The sequence below is a fragment of the Hypomesus nipponensis genome, chromosome 6, assembly GCF_054491055.1.
Source record: "Hypomesus nipponensis isolate SF chromosome 6, ASM5449105v1, whole genome shotgun sequence".
NCBI lineage: Eukaryota > Metazoa > Chordata > Actinopteri > Osmeriformes > Osmeridae > Hypomesus > Hypomesus nipponensis.
In genome coordinates, this window is record NC_140366.1 from 8,401,123 (window position 1) to 8,423,358 (window position 22,236).

Genomic DNA, 22,236 nt, shown 5'->3' on the forward strand with positions numbered 1-22,236 from the left:
TTTGCTCACAGCACAGGATAAACCCCAAGGGGCAAGGATGAGGGTGGGATCAATGATCAAAAGAAACGTAAAAATGGATAACAAACTGCTCTCGGCAATTCCACTGTTGTGGTAAATGGTTCAGGACATTTGGAAATCAACAACAGCCCGGTGCTGCCATGCTCGTTACCCAGCTTAAAGCGCACGGATGGAACTTGTTTATTTGTTGTTTACTTGTTATTCTTAAATCACGCTGTTCACTGAACCGAGAATTGATTTCGTGTGTCTTGATTAGCATCCGTGTTTTCCAAAATGTTGTTGCCAAAGTGTTGAATATATTTGTCTTATGATTAAGTCAATGGGATGGCCAAGCTGGGAAACTGGATTAAGAGAAAGGGCTTAATGATGTTGAGAATAACTGATGGTGCTCTCATTCTTGTCCTCATTAGTGTCTCCCAAGAAAAGGGACTTGAGTTAATACACTGTTAAATACACAGCACTGAGTGCTTTCATTGCTCATTTGTATTTTACATTGACTTTGTTCCGTTTTTTAATTTGTCACTTTAAACATTTTACAGTAAACTCGTAAGATATTTCTCACCGTCATAAACAACACTTATTGTTGGGTCGTCCACAAAGTAAACGCCGCCAACAGCGTTAGATCACTGCGGTCTTCTTTGTGGTCATTTCTAAACTAACACTGGGCTAGGTCATCATGCTCCTGGGTGAAGAAGCCTTGTAACTCTCAGTGTGGCTCAGCCATAAACACAGGCTGGGTGTGGTGTTCTGCCATGGTAGATGTCCGTGGAGAGTCTGTGGAGCCTGATGTATGTTGCTGCTGAAAACCCTACAAACCTACCGAATCGAAAATAATCGAATAGAAGGCTTCTCCAAAAGGCTCAAACGTCAGCAATTGCGTGCCACATTTTTGGTATTTCCGAATCATTTCCGAATGACGGCACACTTGATCGTTTGAGTTCCAGGTACCCTGTAACCTTTTTGTCCCTCCTTGCTCCCGCCCTCTAGTGCCCCTGGCTGCGGTGAAGAGCCTGACTGTGTACGACGCCACCATGACCACGTTCAGGGTGAGGTGGCAGCAAGTGGAGGGAGCCACAGGCTACATGCTGCTGTACAGTGCCATCAACGCAACTGTGCCCACCACGGAGAAAGAGGTGAGTGGAGCCATAGTGTCGGCTTCACTACACGCACACACACACACACACACACGCACCCACGCGCACAAGAACATAGTCCTCGCCACACGCGCACACACACACACAGACACACACGCTCATGGAAGAGGTTAAATAGGACCTCCATTTGCGAGCTCAGCATTTCCACATCCAGTTTATAAGGTGGGCTAGCCAGGGCCTCGCTAGTGGTGCCTTACTCATTCCAGATGTCAATGTGATGATGTCTGCACAGAGCACAGGAAGTGGACTTTTACAGTGGTGTTCAGGCAAGGTCCACAAAAAACAGACCCTTTGGACACAGAGGGTAATGGGAAGGACTAGCTCATGTTGGCCCTGCACAAGTTATTTTGCCAATGAAGTCATTGAGATGATATTAACCAAACAGAATTGGAACAGATGCTATGTCTTTTAGAGCTGTAAGGCTTCTGTCGTGCTGGCCAGTCTGACTCCATAGGCTTTCTGAAAGGAAGTCCAAGTTGAGCAGATCTTTTCTAGGACACTCGCTCAGGGATTGGTTGGGGATTATTGAAGAACTCCAGGTGTTCACAAATGTCCTGGTGACAAGTCCTGTCTTGCATTCCTGTTTCTCCCTCTTCCTCCGGCCTGCTCTCTCTCTCTCTCTCTCTCTCTCTCTCTCTCTCTCTCTCTCTCTCTCTCTCTCTCTCTCTCTCTCTCTCTCTCTCTCTCTCTCTCTCTGTCTGTCTGTCTGTCTGTCTGTCTGTCTGTCTGTCTGTCTGTCTGTCTGTCTCTCTCTCTCTCTCTCTCTCTCTCTCTCTCTCTCTCTCTCTCTCTCTGTCTCTCTCTGTCTCTCTCTGTCTCTCTCTGTCTCTTTCTGTCCCTCCTTCCCTCCCTCTCTTCCCTGCTGTGCAGATTCGGGTTGGGGCAGATGCAAGTGATGTACAGCTGCAGCAGCTCGTTCCCAACACGGCGTACAGCCTCTCCCTGTTCGCCCTGCACGGCGAGGCGGCCAGCGACCCCCTCATGGACCAAGGAGTCACCCGTACGTTCCTCCCCACGCATGTCATTTATCGAGGGCTCATGTATCACACTGTCAAGACTCGGCTAATCTCCCCTTCTCCCTCCGTCTCCCTCTCTTCTTGCCCCTCCCGCGACGTTTCTGTATATCTTCGTCGCTCCGTCAGTGCCGCCGCCGCCGGCGGGTAAACTGAGGGTCACCGATGTCACCCACAGCACCTTGAAGCTCACCTGGGACGCCTCCCCCGGAAACGTCCGCAAGTACGTCATCACCTACAAGCCTGAGGACGGGGAGCTCAAAGAGGTAACACTCGCGTCACCGCCTCTCCTCCTTCCTGTCCCTATCATGGTCACTCACAACCTCCACGCAACACCATCCGTCCATATTTGACGGTCGCAAAACGAATGGGTGGAAAAGTCTACAGGCAACAGAGGCTGTTGTAGCCCAACCTTTAGATATGTTGCGGTCGGGCTGGGACTTATGGGCTGCTGGGAGATAAAGGGCAGAGAGCAGCCACTATATCACAGAGATGGCAGAGAGCAGCCACTATATCACAGAGATGGCAGAGAGCAGCCACTATATCACAGCGCTGCCTTCAGTTCAATTTCACTTGGATCGGAGCGAGGGTCGAAGACAGGGAACGGCAGGCAGCACACATCCGAAGGTGTCTTCGTGGTCACATGCAAGAAGACTCTAGAAGCAACTGATGGATAGGACAGAGGCCTCCTCTGGAAGCCCTGCTTCCTGGAGAACATCTGAAGTCGGCCTGTCTCCCAAGAAGACCTCTGCGGATTTATCTTCAAAAGTCTTCAGGGTCCAAAGGATTTTCCTTCCCATATTGCTTTTAAAGAGCTTTTCCTGTGGTTCTCTTGAAGTCAAAGTGGAAAATAACCTGAAAGAGACATTTTTCAACCACTTTTTTGCTGGAAGTTGTAACTTTTTCCTACCACCTAACACTCTCTGGAATTACAAATATATAAATATATATATAAACGAATGACTTGTGCAAGTCTTTTCTTAGGACTGTTTTTTTCCCCCCGGACAAATGGCTTTCCTCAAAGAGTGTGATGACTTCAAACTGAAATTCAGTTATTGAGAGAAGACATTTTTTCCACTGAGAGGTTTTAGTGGTTAGGCTATTGTACAAAAATGAAGTTAAACACCAAAGCAGTAAAACCAGCCATGCTAAGCAATAAACACTGCAACATTATTCTTAATTTTCCCTTTATACTGTATCTTTTATTAAAAAAAATGTCTCCAAGTCAAACACTTTTTATTGTATTTTTATCTTGCTAAACTTATATTTTTTTGCCCTGCAGGTTGATGTCAATGGTGACATCACAACACTAGACCTTGCCAGCCTAATCTCTCAAACTGAGTATGACCTGTCTGTCACACCAGTCTATGACGAAGGACCAGGGAACACCATGCGTGGACAGGCCATCACAGGTACACTGCTACAACTACTCAGAACTAAACAGACCAGACAAAGGATGGCAACATTTTGAGTGCTTGAGATACAGTGCTGAAATAAACCCATTCACCTAATATGGAAGCCTGGAACTCACAGTTTGCAATCTCAATATTCACAATAATGGATGTGCTTTGCACGCATTTCTTGTGAACTGTCCTAGATACAATATAGCTGTAATACTATATATCAAATTCCAACAATAGAACTGGGCTTCTGCCTCTAACTGGGCTTCTGCCTCTAACTGGGCTTCTGCCTCTTCTGAACCTCTCCCCCTGGATCGAGCCCAAACATGAGGGATCCGATCCCTCAGGGGATAAACTGCATTATTCTGCTGCAATTTGGCACAGGCCATGGCAAACCGTTTGTGTGTGTGCGTGCGTGTGCTTGTTTGTTTGTCTGTGTGTGTTCATGCATGTATGTGTGTGTTATCTGTCACCGCATGGGGCATCATCCATCACAAATTAATCCCAGATGACTTGCGGAAATGTTGTTTTCAATACACGCTCCCTCACTCTGGCCGATACACGGCGGGACGAGCTCACATGGTGACCAGACTTCCTCTGACGACATGGCTTTGCCTCATCTCTCAGGACTTCCTCATAATCACCCCTCTCTGTCTCTCCTCTCCTATCCATGTGAACAGATGTGGTTCCGGCACCCAAAAACCTCAAGTTCTCGGAGGTGACCCAGACCTCGTTCCGGGCCACCTGGGAACACGGGGCCCCCGATGTGGCCCTGTATCGCATTGGCTGGACCAAGAAAGGAGAGAACAACTTCCAATATGTAAGTCCGGTCGAGTCGGTGGCCTTTTGTCGACGCAGCCTCGTTTCACAAACACACAGAAAAAAACGGATTATGCCGATTCACACTCTCTCTCTCTCTCTCTGTCTCTCTCTCTCATTCCAGGCCATCCTGAACAGCGATGAAATAAGCCACAACCTGGAGAACCTGGACCCAGACACTCTGTACGATGTCACCGTCACCGCCATCTACCCCGACGAATCGGAGAGTGAAGACTTGATGGGCAGCCAGCGCACGTGTAAGCCAGCCGCGCCACGCCCTCCCCTCCCTCGACACGCATTTTAGTGTTTGACATTCCCTCTGTCGCTCGCACATGCAGAGCAGAACTGGAATAACATTTTGTTCTCCCGACGTCTCTTTCCAGTGTCAAAGATGATTACACCGGGTAGGTTGTTTGAGAAGGACAAAGGACATTATCATTATAATGTCCTCGTTTATGATTATAATGGTAATGCCGACGGTAATGAAAGTGTCGATGAAAGCACACTTCATTTTGCCTCCCACCCATCCGCATGTGCATTTCCGTACCCAAAAGCTTCCAGCGCAAAAGTGTGACCATTGACAACCGACAGCCCACCCCCCAAACTCCATTGTCAACCATGTTGTCATGACGTCATTCATCATGTTGTGTCTCCATCCCTCACGTTGTAACATCCCTTCATCATCGTGTTTTTAATGATCTGTCTCCACCAGTCAGCCAGTGAATGGGGTCATTTGCATGTGCATATACATATTGTTTTGGTCCATCTACACTGCTTCCCCTTCCGTTTTGTCACCGATGACATCATCACTGTGTCCTCACCTCATCATCCTAATCATCGCTTCATCCAGCTTCCTGACTCCGTGTGATTATGGGGGCAGGGTTACGGCTGTCCCATGCCTTGTACCCTATGTAAAATCCCCCCCACCCCCCTTACCCCCCACTATCCTCTGTCTCGGTCAAGTCACCTTGCATGAGGAAGTCATGGAACAATTTGTTCATTGGAAACGTGTGTGTTTGTGTGTCTCTAGCCCCCACTGGGCCGCCCCAGAACTTGCAGGTGTTCAACGCCACCACCACCACCCTGTCCGTGAAGTGGGACCACGCCCCGGGCCCTGTCCAAAACTACAAGCTCACCTACCAGCCTGTGGCCGGAGGCAAGAGTCTCTCGGTAAGTTAAACACGTCTCAAGCTACAGTCTCAAGCAGGGAATATGTTAGGGTTGCGTTTTGGCTAGACTGTCCCTTTAACTGAGTCACTTGATGGAATTCGTCCAGTGTGTTAACAAGATGTGTTTATCAGCTGGTTGTCATGGCCAACCGGGCCACCCCTGCCATGACAAATCTGCAGTTAAGCAAACACAGTAATCCTTTTAAAATCCCAACATGATTTCTTAAGACTTTATCATGTAATGTTTTTTGTCCTTCCCCCACTTAATTTCTTGGAGCTGTTTGAGCTGGGAGTGGAGACATTAGTTATCACAGTAATGGTCTCTAACTTGGGGATTCCTCAGCAAGCCCAAGCTAGTTTAATAACCCTTTCATAACCGTTGTGATGTAACGGGGAATCTTACAATAATAAAAGAGAAGACAACCTCCCAAAATATCCCTTGTGCCGTGCTGAGCAGTCAGGGTTAGTAAGCTGTCGGTCTGCTCTCTCATCGTTAGTTCGACCTTTGGATTCTGACAGTCTGTCCTAAACATTTTTTTTAATTTATTCCTAGAGTATCACTGCATAGCTGCCAAGACTACATTCCCAACTGGTTACTTGATTGTGATCAGAGATGAAATACCTTAAGAAAACGTTGTCTTGGGATGATGTTGTTACATGTCCAAAATGTAGAACACCAGTTACCATTTTTATTGTGTCTGTGAAAAGTTATGACAAGTGTTCTCCAAACATTGTATCTCGTTCTGAAGCTGTGATCTCAACACGACGCCACAGGAAAGGCCTGTCATCCTTTTGATTCACTCAGAGTGTTTTAGTGACATGACGACTTCCAGCCGAGTGTGGAAAGCTGTCTCGACATCGCTGTCCATGGCCTTGTTGACTTAAACAAATCTAGATACAATCTAGATATCAAATCTGTCCAGTAGATGACTGGGCACTGAACTGCCTCTTGGTGATAACAGCTTAAGAGGATAAGAAAGGATCAACATAATGTACTGTTGATGTGCTCCATTAAACAAACAGATTTGGGGTAGCACCACTTAAGTGGGGTTTCATAGCTTGGCCTTCTTACTTTATGTGCTTAGTTTTTATTAAGGGCCATGATACGTTTCATAAATTGGATTATAGACTGAAGCATTGTTTGTCTATGATGTCTGATGTCCCACAGGCCTACTTGGTCTTTTCAAACATTTTATTCATGAACAAAACTGTGTAAAAGGGCATTGTTCTCTCTTAGAAGCCATCTAATGGCACTAGCCTTTGGGAGTTCTCTCACTATTGGACTGCTGCAGGAGCAGTGATAAAATATTGGCAGATTTAAGGAAATCCAGTAAGCTCGTTTCCATTTTTTTTCCCTCGGCACACCAGGAGGTAGCAGAAACCGTGTGCCTGCCTCCACCACTCGAAAAAAGTCAAATCCTGAGGCAGGAGCTCTGGGTTTATGTCTGTCATGTTTGAAGGACTTATCCCTGACTTTGCGGAGAAGAAGCTTGGCCTGTTTACTTAGCTTGTGTGTTCAGACAGGTGTGTGTGTGTGTTTGTGTGTGTGTGTGTGTGGGGGGGGGTTCTCCAAGCTGACAACAGCTCGTAACCGTCAAAGCCACTTAGCAGTACTTGTAATCCGAACCTCACTTCTCCTAAACAAATTACGCTCTTACTTTGAAGTAAGAGGTCCTTTGACTTCCCTAAAACAAAGTGGAGACTGATAGATTCTCGACACCTTAACCCCCCCCCTGACAGACCCAGGTTGGAGGGAAGAAGAACAGTGTTCTTCTCCAGAAGCTCATCCCAGACACTCCCTACTCGGTTACCGTGGCAGCCGTCTACCCCAGCGGAGAGAGCAAAGACATCTCGGGCAGAGGAAAGACCAGTAAGTGGCCCCGATGACAGGATCTCTTGACACAAGACTTAGCCAAGGCCACAGCTGGCACCGCACACGCTCAGTCAGTCACGGTCAATAGACCTCACAGAGTGGAGTTAGACCACCGTACTTGAACAGGCATTGTGACATTATTGCCAGGATATAGCATCCACTAGCACACATATTGTAGCATTCATGTCATGTCACATGTCTCCAAAGCAATGTACAGCACAGGGGGGATTTGAGCCTGCGACCCCATGATCATGTGCTCTTCCACTGAGCTACACCCAGCCCAGGCATAAAGAGTGACTTCTCATTATCTGTGCAGCTAAACAGGTCTTGTTTGTGTTCTCCAGAGCCCCTGGGCGGAGTGAAGAACCTGCAGGTGCTGAACCCCACCATGACCACCCTGAACGTGCGCTGGGAGCCCGCCGAGGGCAAGGTCAAAGAGTACAAAGTCATCTACGTCCCTGCTGCTGGGGGAGCTGAGGCCATGGTAGGACTGGTAGGAGCGCCGTCAGCTCCCTGTCTTAGCCGTCTTAGTGTTTGGAGGCCAGAGCTCCATTTGACGGGTTTGGCTATTTCACAGTCTCTGTACTGTGTGTGATCCCTCAGGAGCAAGTGTCTGGGAGCACCACCAACACGGTCCTGAAAGCTCTACAGCCAGACACCCTCTACACTGTGTCTCTGGTGCCGGTGTACGCAGAAGGAGATGGCAAGCAGATGTCAGAGAACGGGAAGACCAGTAAGTCTGGCTGGCCTCACTGGACTCCGGCATTCTCTCAACTTCTAACCACGGATCAATCACATTTGGCCCTTGTTGAGTTTATTTGATTGAGGTACCATTTAGACGAGTAAATATCACCTTATATCAACTGTATCTCGAGGGCCTTTCTTTTAATTACAACATACAGGTCATATTTTCAGTTGTGTCCTTTTGGCACTGAAAGGATTTCACTGAGTGCTTTCATTAGATATATAATAATCATAATCACCCAACATGGTACCTAACCCCCTTTGGCTCCAATTCCTCAATATGCACAATGGTAAAGACCCTGGATTCTAGAAGAAAGACACAGACTAAAGTCTTGTTTGTGTTCTTCAGAGCCCCTGGGCGGAGTGAAGAACCTGCAGGTGCTCAACCCCACCATGACCACCCTGAACGTGCGCTGGGAGCCCGCCGAGGGCAAGGTCAAAGAGTACAAAGTCATCTACGTCCCTGCTGCTGGGGGAGCTGAGGCCATGGTAGGACTGGTAGGAGCGCCGTCAGCTCCCTGTCTTAGCCGTCTTAGTGTTTGGAAGCCAGGAAATCTATGCATTATTTGATGGAAAGATGTGATTAGGGTGTACTTGTGGGTCAGGGCCAGTGTGTAGTTGTGGGTCAACTGTGTTGATGGCAATGAGTTGCCACTGGCTGGCCATTTCATGGTGTCTGAGTGTTGTGGCTTTTAGGTTTCAGTGTCTGGGAGCACCACCAACACGGTCCTGAAAGCTCTACAGCCAGACACCGTCTACACTGTGTCCCTGGTGCCGGTGTACGCAGAAGGAGATGGCAAGCAGATGTCAGAGAACGGGAAGACCAGTAAGTCTGGCTGGCCTCACTGGACTCCGGCATTCTCTCAGTCACCAACGAAAAACCTTAGATAAAATACATTTAGTTCTTATTTCTTTTTTTTCATTTGGACTTGAAAAAGACCTATTGACCCAGAGGGCCAATGTATTGATCGTAACACAATGAATTTTGTGGGGTTGTTTAGGACCGTTGGGTGGAGTGAAGAATCTAAAGGTGACCGACCCCACCATGACCTCCCTGAACGTGGCCTGGGACCCAGCTGATGGTGCTGTGCGCCAGTACAAGATCTTCTTTGTCCCGGCTGAGGGCGGCGCTGAGGAAATGGTGAGACTCACCCCTCGTTGTTTCTTTCTTCTTCCCTCTCTCTATCTCCCTCCTTCTCTCCTAGCAGGTACATCTCTCTCTCTCTCTCTCTCTCTCTCTGTCTCTCTTTCTCTCTCTCTCTCTCTCAAATACTTTCCACTTGTTCTTATTTGGAGTGTTTGATATGCACTAGGTTCTCTAAACAGTGAGCTTTCCTCCCTGCTGTTAAACAGGAGCAAGTTCCTGGAGGCACCACCACCATTGTCCTCAGGAACCTGAAGCCAAACACCCTCTACACTGTGAACGTGCTCCCTGTGTACCCAGCCAGGGAGGGCAAACGCCAGGCAGAGAATGGGAAGACATGTAAGTGTGTAGCGACAAAAAACCTGCCACAAACACATACATAGGGAACAGAGGAAACATCCGGAGAGATTTGAAACTGAAACCACCCGGCACGTTACTTTTCTTTTTCGCGTACCTAGTGCCTTTGGGTGGCGTCGGCAAACTGCAGGTGACCAACCCCACCATCACATCGCTGACCGTGAACTGGGATGCGGCTGACGGGAACGTCCAGGGTTACAAAGTGGTCTATGTTCCTGCCGCGGGGGGCCTGGAGATTGTGGTGAGAATCAGACCCCCCCCCCCAGCGGCCCTCCTGTCTCCACACAACTCGACACCAACGTAGTGTGGTCACACATCCTGGCTAGGTCATCCCCACTCGTAGCTCCACATGTGTCCCGACAGCTTCCCGGTCCTCTGGGAAAACACTCCTCCACTGGCGTGCGCGACTTGGCGTGTCGTCAACCCTGTTGTGGGAGCAGAACGCGGCGATGACAGGAAGTCTTGACAGGAATTTGGGGGGAGGGGGTGTTCAGCCTGGGTGGGTGCAAGCAGAGTGTGAACAGTTCTGTGATCGCAACCGTGATGTCATTGACGGTAGGGGCTTGGCTGGCAAACGTGTAATGCAATCCCTCAAGCGTTACTTATCTGTTTGCAATTGCCGCGTTCACCGTGGCCTACGACATTCCTTTCACTCTCAATCGAACAACTCGTCAAACTAATCTCCCCTGAAGGTGGTGAAAGTCATTGGAGTGCTTGTCTTACATCGTTTTGCGCCTCGTTCCTCTCCCCCCCCCCCCAGAGAGACCAGCAACCCTGCTTCCTTGTCTCACCGAGTTGCTGTTGTCATTTTGCACGGCCCCTTTTGTGGTTTTAGAAGGCTTGTTGCTCACACTGTCTCTCCTACGTAGGAGCAAGTGTCAGAGAGCACCACCTCAACAGTCCTACGGAAGCTCCTACCAAACACGGTGTACAGTGTGTCTGTCATCCCAGTGTATGCGGAGGGGGATGGACCCACCTCCTCTGACAACGGAAAGACAAGTAAGTCTTCATTTTTTTTCATCGTTAAAAAATACTTCCGACAACGTGGTTGATGACCGGTCGAAAGTGTCAACAACTCAGGTCCACAACTCCCGACAAACTAGTCATTTTGACAATATATATCCTTTGACCATGACTATACAACAAAAAAGCATCCTGCTAGTTTAGTAAATATCAAATCGTACTGTATTGCTTTATGATTCTTTTTACGTGCAAAAAATAAACAAGTCAACTGACTATGACTGTACACCATAGATCCACCATAGTACCGTACAGGTGATGAAATGACAAGGCCCTCTGTGTCTCTCCTCCGATCAGAGCCCCTGGGCTTTGCCAAGAACCTGCAGGTGGTGGAGCCCACCACCAGCACTCTGAACGTGCGCTGGGACCCGGCGGAGGGCACCGTGCGCGAGTACATCGTCATCTGGGTCCCAGCTGCAGGAGGAGAACAGGATGTGGTAAGGCCGTCTCGCCAGCACCAGTCTCACCGCCCCAGAGAATGTCTGGTGTTCAGGATTTTCCCCCTAGACCAGGACACTGTCTGGAACCAGAGCGCTTTCTGAGGTCGTTTTGTTCTGTTCTGCCCAGGACCAGGTGAGCGGAACCACCACCACCATAGTTCTAAAGAACCTTGAGCCCAACACAGAGTACACGGTGACTGTGGTTCCAGTGTACCACGAGATGGAGGGCAAGTCCCAGTCCAAGAACGGAAAGACACGTGAGTTCCAACGGGTTCGGTGACCAAACAAAAAGCTCTTTCACTTATGCGGTCTAAAGTCCGTCTAATGTCTGTCTACAGTGCTTGGTTAAGAAAAAGAAAAAAACTTGTCGACTCAAAAGTCACGGATATCATTGCAGAAATGCTACCCACCCATATTCTTTGCCGGTTTCCGACTGGCAAAATGTCGTAACGTTGTCTTGTCCACCGCAGTGCCCATGGGTGGGGTGAAGAACCTGCAGGTCATCGACCCCACCATCAGCACCCTGACCGTGCGCTGGGAACCTGCTGTGGGCAATGTGCGCGAGTACAAGGTCTTCTACGCCGCCCAGCCAGGAGGGGAGGAGCTGACGGTAGGACCCTGACAGCCACGATGCTAACTACCTGTGTACTACTCTACTGGAAAATCCTTTTTATATGGGTGGGGCTTGCATTTGGAAGGGGAAAAAGTCCATTGTTTATATTTTGTGTCAGTGAGTTGATCATGTGAAGTATTTAGACACACCCCTGGATGACACAAACCGATTGGACCTTAGAATTCTGACAGACCTCCGTCAATCTTCCCGAACAGGAAGTCGTGTCGGCAGGCACGACCAGTACCGTGCTGCGTAACCTGGACGCCAACACCGTCTACAACGTGTCGGTGGTGCCCATCTACCCCGACGTAGTGGGCATACGGGCATCCGAGAACGGGAAGACGAGTGAGTGATCTTAGATCCACGACACACCCAAAACGACCTCACGGTGTTCGACGCATCCAGCGCCCTTCTATTAGCTCTAAGCGTACAACACAGTGAACAACAGAGAGCGCCCGCTGCTCAAAACATGACGGACAGCTAGTCCTCAGCTGTACTCCCGAGACAAGTCATTAAAGCCCAGGCTCGTTTGGGAGTGGGCGGGCGAGAGAGTGATGTCATCGGTGCTTTTTCAGAGCCACTGGGTGGAGTGAAGAACCTGCAGGTGACCGACCCCACCACCAACTCCCTGAGAGTGCGCTGGGAGCCGGCCGAGGGGGACGTCCGGCAGTACAACGTCCTCTACGTCCCTGCTGCAGGCGGAGCTGAGCTGACGGTAGGCCTCACTCTCTGCGCTCCGGCCGCAGTTCAATAGATCTTTAGCACTCCTGAGGGACTCATTCGCGGCAGAGTTCAAAACCAAACACCAAAGGGCGTGGGTTTGGTTTGAACGTTGACAGGAGACAGAAAACGGGATTTCATTCCCCTACATGCTAGCAATACCCCTGCCGCTAATTACTGGTGAGGACATTACCACTGGTAGGGAGTAGGTACATATCCCTAACTGTCCACTCCTAAAGCTAGGCCTATGCTAACACCTAAAACACATTGGCCGGGTTTCCCAGATTCGTTAAGAAGCTCTTAATGCTCAGAGCTTCTTAGGAACGTTCTAAGAGCGCTCTAGAGCGTTCTTAGAATGCTCCTAAGAAGCTCTGAGCGTTAAGAGCTTTTTAACGAATCTGGGAAACCCAGCCGTTGACATTGACAATCCACTAATGTACATGCCTGCAAACAGGCATGTTGTCAGGGATCTGGTAGGTCATAAATGAATGATAACGCTGTGTACACTCTTTTCAACCAGACCCAAGTCTCTGGGATGTCCACCAACACCGTTCTGAGGAGTCTGCAGCCAGACACAGAGTACAAGGTGACGGTTGTCCCCGTGTACGCCGACGTGGAAGGAAAACGCCAGTCGGAAAACGGAAAGACGAGTAAGTGGCGAATCCGCATTGGGAAGTGCCGAGCTCTACGGAGAGTCCTCTTGGTGTTTCCCTGTCCCTGAATGACCTCCTCGCTGAGCTCATCTCCTCTTCCGTTCGTCCTGGTAGAAGCCTTGGGTGGGGTGAAGAACCTGAAGGTGACCGACCCCACCACCAGCTCCCTGAAGGTGCGCTGGGAGCCCGCCGAGGGCAACGTGCGCCAGTACCGCCTCTTCTACGTTGTGTCCACTGGCGGCGCGGAGGAAATGGTAAGACTGTCGTTGTGGTTGTTTCTCCTCCGGCTGGACTGTAACATTCATTATAATCGGGTCACGTCGGAATCCTGTATCCAGTAATGTGTCGTTCTTGTCCGGGCACAGGAACAAGTGTCCGGGGGCACGACTAGCACCATCTTGAGGAATCTGTTGTCGAACACGCCCTACACGGTCACCGTGGTACCGGTCTACCCTGAGGGAGAAGGCCTGCGCCAGTCTGATAACGGAAAGACACGTATGTTTTTGGACAGCTGCCTCTGACTCAAATCCTCCCCTCAATGTTTTCATGTTTTTCGTCTTTGATGTTGTTTTTCTATCTGGAGTTTGAAGGCCTTATCTCAAAGTCTCAAACAGCCTTGTAGGAAGTGTCCCTCAGGTTAACTTCAAGCAAGTGTAGAATTGAACAGGCTTCAAATCCAATCCCTAAACCAGACTTAACACAGCCAAGAGGATAGCTGGTTGCCCCGTGTCAGGGTGGCGTAACACCCTGTTGTGTGCCACGGTTTACTTTGTGCTCAAACAGCTAGCCATGCTCAGTCAGCAGAAATCCATCTCAGGGACGTTAATTGGAACGTTGTGATTCCAGCAGAGTATGTCAGTATCACAGAGCTGAGGGCGCATGATGATTCCATCGAAAGTTCCAGTTCTATGCAACGCTGTGAAAAGGTTTGGAGGGACATTTTTATGTGAGCTTACTAATTCCTTGTCATTTCATCTGTGTAAGACACTCGTTCACTGACATGGTTATCTGAAGTCCTGTGGTGATGCTGGACCAGATGAGCGGGTATATTTATGGCTGACCGGTCTCCTTGAAGACACGTCATACAGTCTAGGGCTCTGAAACATGGGGGCGTTTATAGTATAGAGTAAGTCTCCTTCTCGTTTAGATAAAATAGACTTTGTAGCTTTTTTTCTCTCATGAAAAAGGTGGCTAAGCCTCATGCTACCTACTACATCTATCTTTATGGGGCATACATGCTGAATGCCAGAGGAATATGCACATCTGTTTCAGTTTAAAAAGGAAGTTAAGAGGCTTTTGCCTAAACCCAAAACGGTGCAGCTTCTCTCCACATAGACGCTATAAAAAAAAGAAAAATGGCATTGCCACAAGACGCTTTGCTTCCCTCAGCAGTTGTGAGTACCTTTTCTGTTTTTCACTGAGCGGTTTCCCGCTGAAACACACCTCAGCGGACGTCTGCCCTTGAACTTCCTCGTGTGGTATCTTCCCTCTCATTTTGAGCGGCGTGGGCCCGGAGTGAATTCCACAGTTGTCTCTGTTTTGGGTTGCAACTTTGTGTTTCCCCCCCCCCCCCCCCCGGCTAAGTCGAGTGGAAACTGTACTTAGCACTTGCACTTTCCCCTCTGACTTTCTCCTACCCTCCTTGACCCTGCAGTTCCGCGCACGCCGCCCAAGAACATCCAGGTGTACAACCCCACCCCCAACAGCCTGAACGTGCGCTGGGAGCCCGCCTCGGGGCAGGTGCAGCAGTACCGGGTCATCTACGCCCCCCTGACCGGAGCCAAGCCTGCCGAGTCGGTAAGTCACTTTCTCCGCTGTGAAATGGGGCCTGTCATTACACAATTCGAGCCCTGGGGGGCTGGAGAACAAGAGAGAGGGGAGGAGGGGTCGTGTAGAGTCTCCTTCCTCCACTCACAGGAAACTCACAGAGCAAAATGGAGGGAGCGTTTTTCTGGAGGCTCTCTCTCGGAAGGTTTCCTGTGATAGTCATCTGCTCACATCGTAGTCCAGAAAGGTTGGTGTCAATTCACCCTCCAAAATAAAGACTTTTCTGTCTCAAGATGAATATTTCTGGATGCCCCATTTCGCAACAAAGAGCAGGAAATATGTCCGAGCACATCTGTGGGAAGCCTCGATGAAAGTCGGATTTGTTTGAAGTCCCGCGGCCTCAGATAAAGGTTAATGGGGCCCGCTCCAAAGATTACACATTCCATTTGGATGTAGGGTCATTCCGTTTGAGAACGGCAGGCTGTTTTAATACACGTGTCCTACACCTGCATGGCCTCTCCATGGCTCCTTTGGTCGCGACACAGCCAGTTCAGTCTGGAAACAAGGCTCTGGAGGCAGCTGTATTTACCATGATGTAATGACTCCCTCAATAAGTAATAGGGTCTCGGTGTCGTGCTGATTGTGGTGATACGGACACTGTAATCCCCGCTGTTGTTAGACACCGCATTGAGATTAAAGCCGAAAGTGTGTTCAGTAATAACAGCCGCATCGTAGCACTAACTGTTTACCAGTCGCCCATAACTGATGACTTTGTTTAACATTTAACCTCCTAAGGCTTTGTTAGTATTTCGTCGTTTTTTCGGCAACCCCATGCATCAAAAATGACACCGGTAAAGAGTAACAGTGAGCTCATTATGTACATTAGTAGTGCCAGATTGGTGTGTAATCCACAGAGGGTTCATTTGAATAGGGAGATTCTCTCGGGTTGTTTGTAGTGATGTTTATGACCCCCCTCCACCGTGACCCCTCTCAAAAGGTCCTGGTTCCAGGGAACACAAACAACGCATTCTTGGACTTGCTCATTCCGGACACCCCCTATTCCGTCAGCGTGCTGGCTCTGTACTCGGACGGGGAGGGGCACCCGGTGAAAGACAGCGGCAAAACCTGTGAGTGTCCCCATCGGATCAAGTCCCTGCTTGGTTTTCACCCTCCGACTCATGCAGTACACAGACCAGCATGCCCCCCCTAACCCTAACCCCTCCCCTAGCTCCAGCATGTCCTCTGCAGTAGATGTGTGTGTGTGTTTGTGTGTGGGTAACTGATGGGGGGAGCGATGTGGCGTGTGTGTGTGTGTCGCAGTGCCCCGTGGTGGCCCTCGGAACCTGCGTGTGTTCGATGCCACCACCAGCACCCTGACCATCGGCTGGGACCACGCAGAGGGCCCCGTGCAGCAGTATAAGATAGGCTACGCCCCCATGACAGGAGACCCCATCACTGAGTTTGTGAGTATACCACCTGATTGTCAAGACATCACAAAAAACACCCCTCGATGGAGAGGTTAAATAGTTTGAAGGGTTCCTGGGTTTGCGTTTAGAAACAATGCACTCAACATGCTGACATATCTGTATGACTGAGGTTTTGTAATAGTCACGTTGTTAGTGGTGCGCAAGGGAGGGAAACTTAACCTGTTTCTTCCTTACAAAAGTTGTAAAATATACTGTATTGAAATACTTTCATGTTTATGTTATCGAGAAAAGATTGCAAGTAGCATTGACCTCCCACGGGCAACAAGTAATCCGACGTATCAATGTTAACTCTCATATGAGCTGTGATGTTCAATGTGGCGTCCCAGCCAAGATCTTGAATGAAGTCATCCTGACGTCTTAATGTGTTGTCATTCTTGTCTGAGTTGTCAGATTTATTCATGTCTCAGTTAAAGCCTCAGAGACGGTGTTGCATTATGAATGGTCGTAAACACCGTGTTTCACCAATCGCGGAAGGCCAGCTGTTGTTTTTCACCAGAGCAAGGAGCCTGGGCACGAAGACTTAGATTAGACTAGTTAAGAGAGAAAAATGAAGGCATGGCTCCGTGTTGACGTTTGGACAAATGGTCACCCACCGAGGCTATAACTGTGTGTGTGTGGGGTCACCAAGCATCCTCTTAACCGATCCTCATTGTCCTCTGAGTGATGATTCACTACTCTGGGAGCTAGCATTAGCATGTAGCTTCCATCATCACTTCTTCCTGTGTGTGTTTGCATGTGATACTTAATGACTGAGGGGAGCTCTCTCTGGTGCTTTGTCACACAGACCTTCGTCCCCGGGAACAGGAACAACGCCTTGCTCCCCAATCTGCTCCCAGACACCCCCTACAACATCACTGTGGAGGCCATCTACGCTGAGGGCCCGGGCGGTTCACTGAATGGAAACGGACGCACAGGTAATCAACCGTTTGGACCTGACCAGTTTGTTCTAGTGTACAATACTCCCCTTTGGAGACATGTCCCAGGCTAGGATAGCTGGAACGAACAATGGCAGTCTGCACAATGGGAAAAAAAGGCTCACAATAGACATACAGTATGAATAATTGGGCCAACCAAACCAAAATTCATTTTGAAGAGTTTGGAGGTTTGGGAATACACAGTAGAAGGAGCGGCAGAGCTTCGCGACTGGCGAACATTAGTCTGAGTTACACAAACAAAAGAAACTTTATGTCTTGGCTGGGAGAGTGCAGCTCCTGTTGCCAGGCGGTTTTTAGCTGGCCTCCTTCCAACCAAGGAGCCTGGAGCTACCGCAGCTACCCTCAGTGCCCGGCTCCTTCCGCAAGACCGTGGAAAAATAAACCCAATCGAAACATTTTGCATTACTCATAATAGCCTTGATAAACACAGGCAGGAGGAGAAACAGCCACGGCAGCAAAAGCACACGAGCCGACTGAGGCAACGGCTGATGCCTGCTTTCACTATGGGGGGGTGGGGGAAGGGTGTGTGTGAGGCCTGGAAACAGGGGTCATGCCCCTACATGTCATTACCGGCTAATTAGCGTGACTGATTGTGTGTTGACGTGCGTTTCGCTCCGACCTTGGTTCCAGTGGGCCTGCTGGATCCCAGGAACCTGCGCGTCTCGGACGAGTGGTACACCCGCTTCCGCGTGGCCTGGGACCCCGTGCCTGCGCCCGTCCTCGGATACAGGCTGTCCTACCAGCCCGCAGGTTTGGAGATGTCCTCTCACTAACACCCGGCCACGTGTCTACCACTGTACAGGATTGCCTCCAACTCTGAATATATCCTCCTCTGAACAGCTCAATCAAGCTGAATCTTTCATTGTGTCTTCGGTTTTTTTTTGTGTGTGTGTGTTCATATTTTAGAGGCATGTTTATAATTATTCATGGGATATATCTCAACCACAATGCATTTATAGGAGCCCTATCGAAAAGCTATTGAATTTGTGTTGGTTGACTGTGCAGATAAGGACGAGAGCCTGGATGTGTTTGTGGGCGACGTGACGTCCTACACCCTGCAGAACCTGCTTCCAGGCACCCCCTACGACGTCAAGGTGACGGCCCAGTACACGGGCGGCACGAGCGGGGCTCTCATCGGACAGGGAACGACACGTACGTATCCCAACGAGCGGAGGCACGTCTTCTCTGTCCGCATGCCGTGTCCGCTCGAGTCGTCCGCCCGAGTCTGACATGGTCTCTCTCCGTGTTCTCTTCCCCCCCCCCCCTTCCCCCCGTAGTTTACCTCAACGTGACCAACCTCGAGACGTACAACGTGGGCTTCGACAAGTTCTGCATCAAGTGGAATCCCCACCGGGCTGCCACGTCCTACAGGATCAAGCTCAACCCTCTGCTCGGTGAGTCCCCGTCTCCCACCTTCAAGTACGTTTCACTGAGGGTCTCTCCGTCTTGACCAACCACAGTGGCTACCTGTGCAGGATCCAGCTACTGGCTCCTCTACTTTATCCGGCACGTTCCTGTCAGAGATGGTCCGCTGCGCTCTTTATCCCAACCCCCCCCCCCTCGTGTTTACACTTTGAAGCAGGATGTGTTAGCTGGATGCTGTTGAAAGCATTCGACCACCAAGCTTTTAATTGTGTCTCTGTCTGAGAGGATGACATCCTCCTAACTACCACGAGGCTTTGAATCCATCTGTTTCATGTTGGCACACAGGCTCTGGGGAGCCCGTGAAAAAACAGGAGGCATTATCAGAGTATTTAAATACTGTCTGTGCTTGTCATTATCACTCATCCGGGCGGTGACAGGTTGCCAAGTGAAGTAGGCTCTTGCTTGTGTGAGAAGACAGCTGCTGTGGAAAAACGATCCCAGTAGATAAATAATCACAGGGGTTTGGGAGGACTGTAGGCAAACCTTTTCAAGAACAGACAGCGCTTTGAAGTCAACAAATAAGGAAAATGTTTGTTCTCCAAGAGGAATTCAAACTGTGGTTTGCTGTTCTCACCAAAATTCCTCAGGAATTAGAATGCTAACAAAGCTAAGTCAAATGATATAGAGGCCAACTCAGGAGAAGAAGATGGAGAGATGAGTCAACCATAAAAGGCCACAGTCTCGGTTGTTGTGGTAAGCCTGACAAGAAGAGCCACATTTGGAAAATCTCAACATTTTCCCCAAACATTTCAAATTCAGTTACATGCTAAGCAAGATATTCTGGATGTCCTGGATCTCTTTTTCCAGAAGTCTCTTAGCTAGAAGTCTGTAAGTGTCCAGCTGCATGGCGTTACGATGGTGAAAGACTGACAAATCTCCGGAGCAGCAGACATGTTTACATTCGACCCAAGCTCTCAGCCCACGTGAGTTCTTCCCCCTTCTGTGTCCTTGTGTAGCCTCCAGCAAGGGCCAGCAGGAGATCACCATCACCGCAGCCCAGAGCCACTACTGCTTCGACGGCCTGTCGCCCGACGCCCTCTACAGCGCCACGGTCTTCGTCCAGACCCCCAACCTGGAGGGGCCCGGGGTCAGCATCAAGGAGAGAACACGTAAGTGGTTTTTTTCAAGGCATGAGAAAGTGCTGTTGTGAATGAGTTAAGGTGCACAGATGTACTCGAGGCTAACTTTTCTGGTATCTCTTCCTCCCCTCAGTGGTCAAGCCCACCCCGTCCCCAACTACCCCACCAACTCCTCCTCCCCCTCCCACCATCCCCCCAGGATGGGCTGGTAAGCACCAATGTCACCAGTACTGTCGCCAACACACCGGTCGAACCAGAGCACATTGACTGTCAGAGCTGTGCACTTTTTGACCCTTGATTATCCTTGATTGTTTTTCTGACCCTAATTGTGTGTCGCTTTGGATGGAAGCATCTGCTCAATGCCCTCTAACACCTTTTAGCCGGCCGAGTTTCACAGCTGCAATCTGACATCTAAATGGGTCTCAAATTACAAAGTCCGGCACCATAATCCAAAAGAGTTCCAATAAACTACACATTTGGCTAAAAGTCTGAAAAAGTTCAGTTCAGTGGGAGCACTTTTTATGCAATACTGACATAGGTGTTAAGAAAGGAAACGTAACTGTCTGTCTGCTAAACTTGTTTATGGACTTCGAACAAAGAGGAAGGAATGGAGGAGAGAGCTCAAAGCGTGCGGCGAGCACATAAGGCAGACATTATCCATCATTTTACCAACTTCTTTTTGTACTAGAGAAAGTCATTAAAGGCAGTTCTTTCCCAGTCCTTCTGGTGACCAAATGTTCCTCGTTTTTTTAGTATTTCCACAAAAAAAGTGTGATCAATTAAACCCGATAATTGCTATGTATAGCTCAATGATGTCATCTGGCAGACCTTTTTATTTAGGAGGATGCCAACCCTAATTACGAAGAGGTCCGTTTTAGAGGGGGGTGCACAGGGGTTCACTGGTTTGTTTTCCTGCTTCAGTGTGCAAAGGTGCCAAGGCAGACGTGGTGTTCGTCATCGACGGCTCGTGGAGCATCGGAGATGAGAGCTTCAGCAAAGTGGTGCAGTTTGTCTTCAGCATGATTGGAGCTTTTGATGTCATCGGACCCTCAGGAATGCAGGTCCGTGGTCGGGGAAAATAGGGGTTCAAAAAAACGACTCCAGAATCATTCAAAGGGGCTGTAAATTATCATTGACTTGGAGCATTTTTAGTTTGAGTCCTAGATCTGCCTCGATAGAGGTGGTGCACTGTTAAATCACACCATAACTCCTTGTAATGCTTGTGTCCTTGACTTTGGAAACAGGTGTCATTTGTGCAGTACAGTGATGAGTCTCAGACAGAGTTCAGGCTGAACTCCTACCAGGACAAGGGCAACGCCCTCGCTGCACTGCAGCTCATTCGCTACAGAGGAGGAAACACCAAAACAGGTGAGCCAATCGAAACTCAGAATTCAGGTCTCGCCTACCGGCTCCAGTGTAATCGCTAACACAGAGCACTGAATGATTGCGTCTCGAAATTCAGCCATCCAGTGCCGTCGGTTGATTGGGTTTTCGTTGTCGTCAATCAGGTGTCGCCCTGAAGCACGTGTATGAGAAGGTGTTCGCCCCGAACAACGGCATGAGAAGGAACGTTCCCAAGGTGGTCGTCGCCATCACGGACGGCCGCTCCCAAGACGAGGTGAAGAAGAACGCCGCCAAGCTGCAGCACGCCGGTAAGCCCAACCCACCGAGCTGTCCATCAAACGCTCCCCTCCTCCCGTCTCTCATAGTTGAAATGACATAGTTTGGCTAATGGGATGGCATTCGAGCGGCCATCACTGACACGTCTGTCCGCGGGTCGTGCGTTCTTCCCCCAGGGTACAGTGTGTTTGTGATCGGAGTGGCCGATGTGGATTACGCCGAACTGCAGAACATCGGCAGCAAGCCAAGTGACAGACACATCTTCGTGGTGGATGACTTTGACGCCTTCGCCAGCATCCAGGACAACCTGGTGACTTTCATCTGCGAAACCGCAACATCGAGTAAGTGCATTTTTCTTTCACCAAGAGACATATCTCTTTAGAACTCTAAAAGCGTCTTTTTTGATGATCTGTTTTTACTGAAACATATGTCTTCATAACCTTTAAGATTTTTTGGGTTGTATTTTCTAACATCTGTTATTTATTGTTCCGTAGCTTGTCCATTGATTTACCTGAATGGATTCACATCGCCAGGTAAGAACTCTTGCCAGATTCAACCTTGGGACCAGCCGCCGTGCATACTGACTGTAAACGTTGGAAGCATCAGGTGTTTGACCCTGTTTTTGATCATGTGTGTGCAGGCTTCAGAATGCTGGAGGCATTTAACCTGACAGAGAAGACCTATGGCTCGATCCAGGGAGTGTCCATGGAGCCTGGCTCTTTCAACAGCTACACGGCCTACAGACTCCACAAGAACGCTTTCCTCAACCAGCCCACGACGTAAGTC

The 22,236-nt window shown here is 49.3% G+C and overlaps 1 protein-coding gene across 1 annotated transcript in view; it reads left to right on the plus strand.

Moving 5' to 3' along the window:
• col12a1b (collagen, type XII, alpha 1b) overlaps positions 1-22,236 on the plus strand; it is a 61,557-nt gene that overhangs the window by 22,759 nt on the left and 16,562 nt on the right. The window contains exons 23-62 of the mRNA XM_084699449.1: positions 1,006-1,151; positions 2,043-2,172; positions 2,315-2,451; positions 3,468-3,597; positions 4,266-4,405; positions 4,529-4,661; positions 4,788-4,808; positions 5,435-5,574; positions 7,314-7,443; positions 7,791-7,939; positions 8,050-8,179; positions 8,540-8,679; positions 8,887-9,016; positions 9,192-9,331; positions 9,544-9,673; positions 9,793-9,932; positions 10,561-10,690; positions 11,009-11,148; positions 11,279-11,408; positions 11,622-11,761; positions 11,980-12,109; positions 12,340-12,479; positions 13,005-13,134; positions 13,252-13,391; positions 13,503-13,632; positions 14,792-14,934; positions 15,902-16,031; positions 16,225-16,367; positions 17,176-17,305; positions 17,957-18,076; positions 18,332-18,478; positions 18,604-18,720; positions 19,708-19,860; positions 19,964-20,038; positions 20,752-20,891; positions 21,075-21,198; positions 21,339-21,482; positions 21,627-21,791; positions 21,945-21,983; positions 22,091-22,229. Coding sequence (XP_084555575.1) covers positions 1,006-1,151; positions 2,043-2,172; positions 2,315-2,451; positions 3,468-3,597; positions 4,266-4,405; positions 4,529-4,661; positions 4,788-4,808; positions 5,435-5,574; positions 7,314-7,443; positions 7,791-7,939; positions 8,050-8,179; positions 8,540-8,679; positions 8,887-9,016; positions 9,192-9,331; positions 9,544-9,673; positions 9,793-9,932; positions 10,561-10,690; positions 11,009-11,148; positions 11,279-11,408; positions 11,622-11,761; positions 11,980-12,109; positions 12,340-12,479; positions 13,005-13,134; positions 13,252-13,391; positions 13,503-13,632; positions 14,792-14,934; positions 15,902-16,031; positions 16,225-16,367; positions 17,176-17,305; positions 17,957-18,076; positions 18,332-18,478; positions 18,604-18,720; positions 19,708-19,860; positions 19,964-20,038; positions 20,752-20,891; positions 21,075-21,198; positions 21,339-21,482; positions 21,627-21,791; positions 21,945-21,983; positions 22,091-22,229 — 5,185 coding nt within the window. The remainder of the gene's footprint in view (positions 1-1,005; positions 1,152-2,042; positions 2,173-2,314; positions 2,452-3,467; positions 3,598-4,265; positions 4,406-4,528; positions 4,662-4,787; positions 4,809-5,434; positions 5,575-7,313; positions 7,444-7,790; positions 7,940-8,049; positions 8,180-8,539; positions 8,680-8,886; positions 9,017-9,191; positions 9,332-9,543; positions 9,674-9,792; positions 9,933-10,560; positions 10,691-11,008; positions 11,149-11,278; positions 11,409-11,621; positions 11,762-11,979; positions 12,110-12,339; positions 12,480-13,004; positions 13,135-13,251; positions 13,392-13,502; positions 13,633-14,791; positions 14,935-15,901; positions 16,032-16,224; positions 16,368-17,175; positions 17,306-17,956; positions 18,077-18,331; positions 18,479-18,603; positions 18,721-19,707; positions 19,861-19,963; positions 20,039-20,751; positions 20,892-21,074; positions 21,199-21,338; positions 21,483-21,626; positions 21,792-21,944; positions 21,984-22,090; positions 22,230-22,236) is intronic.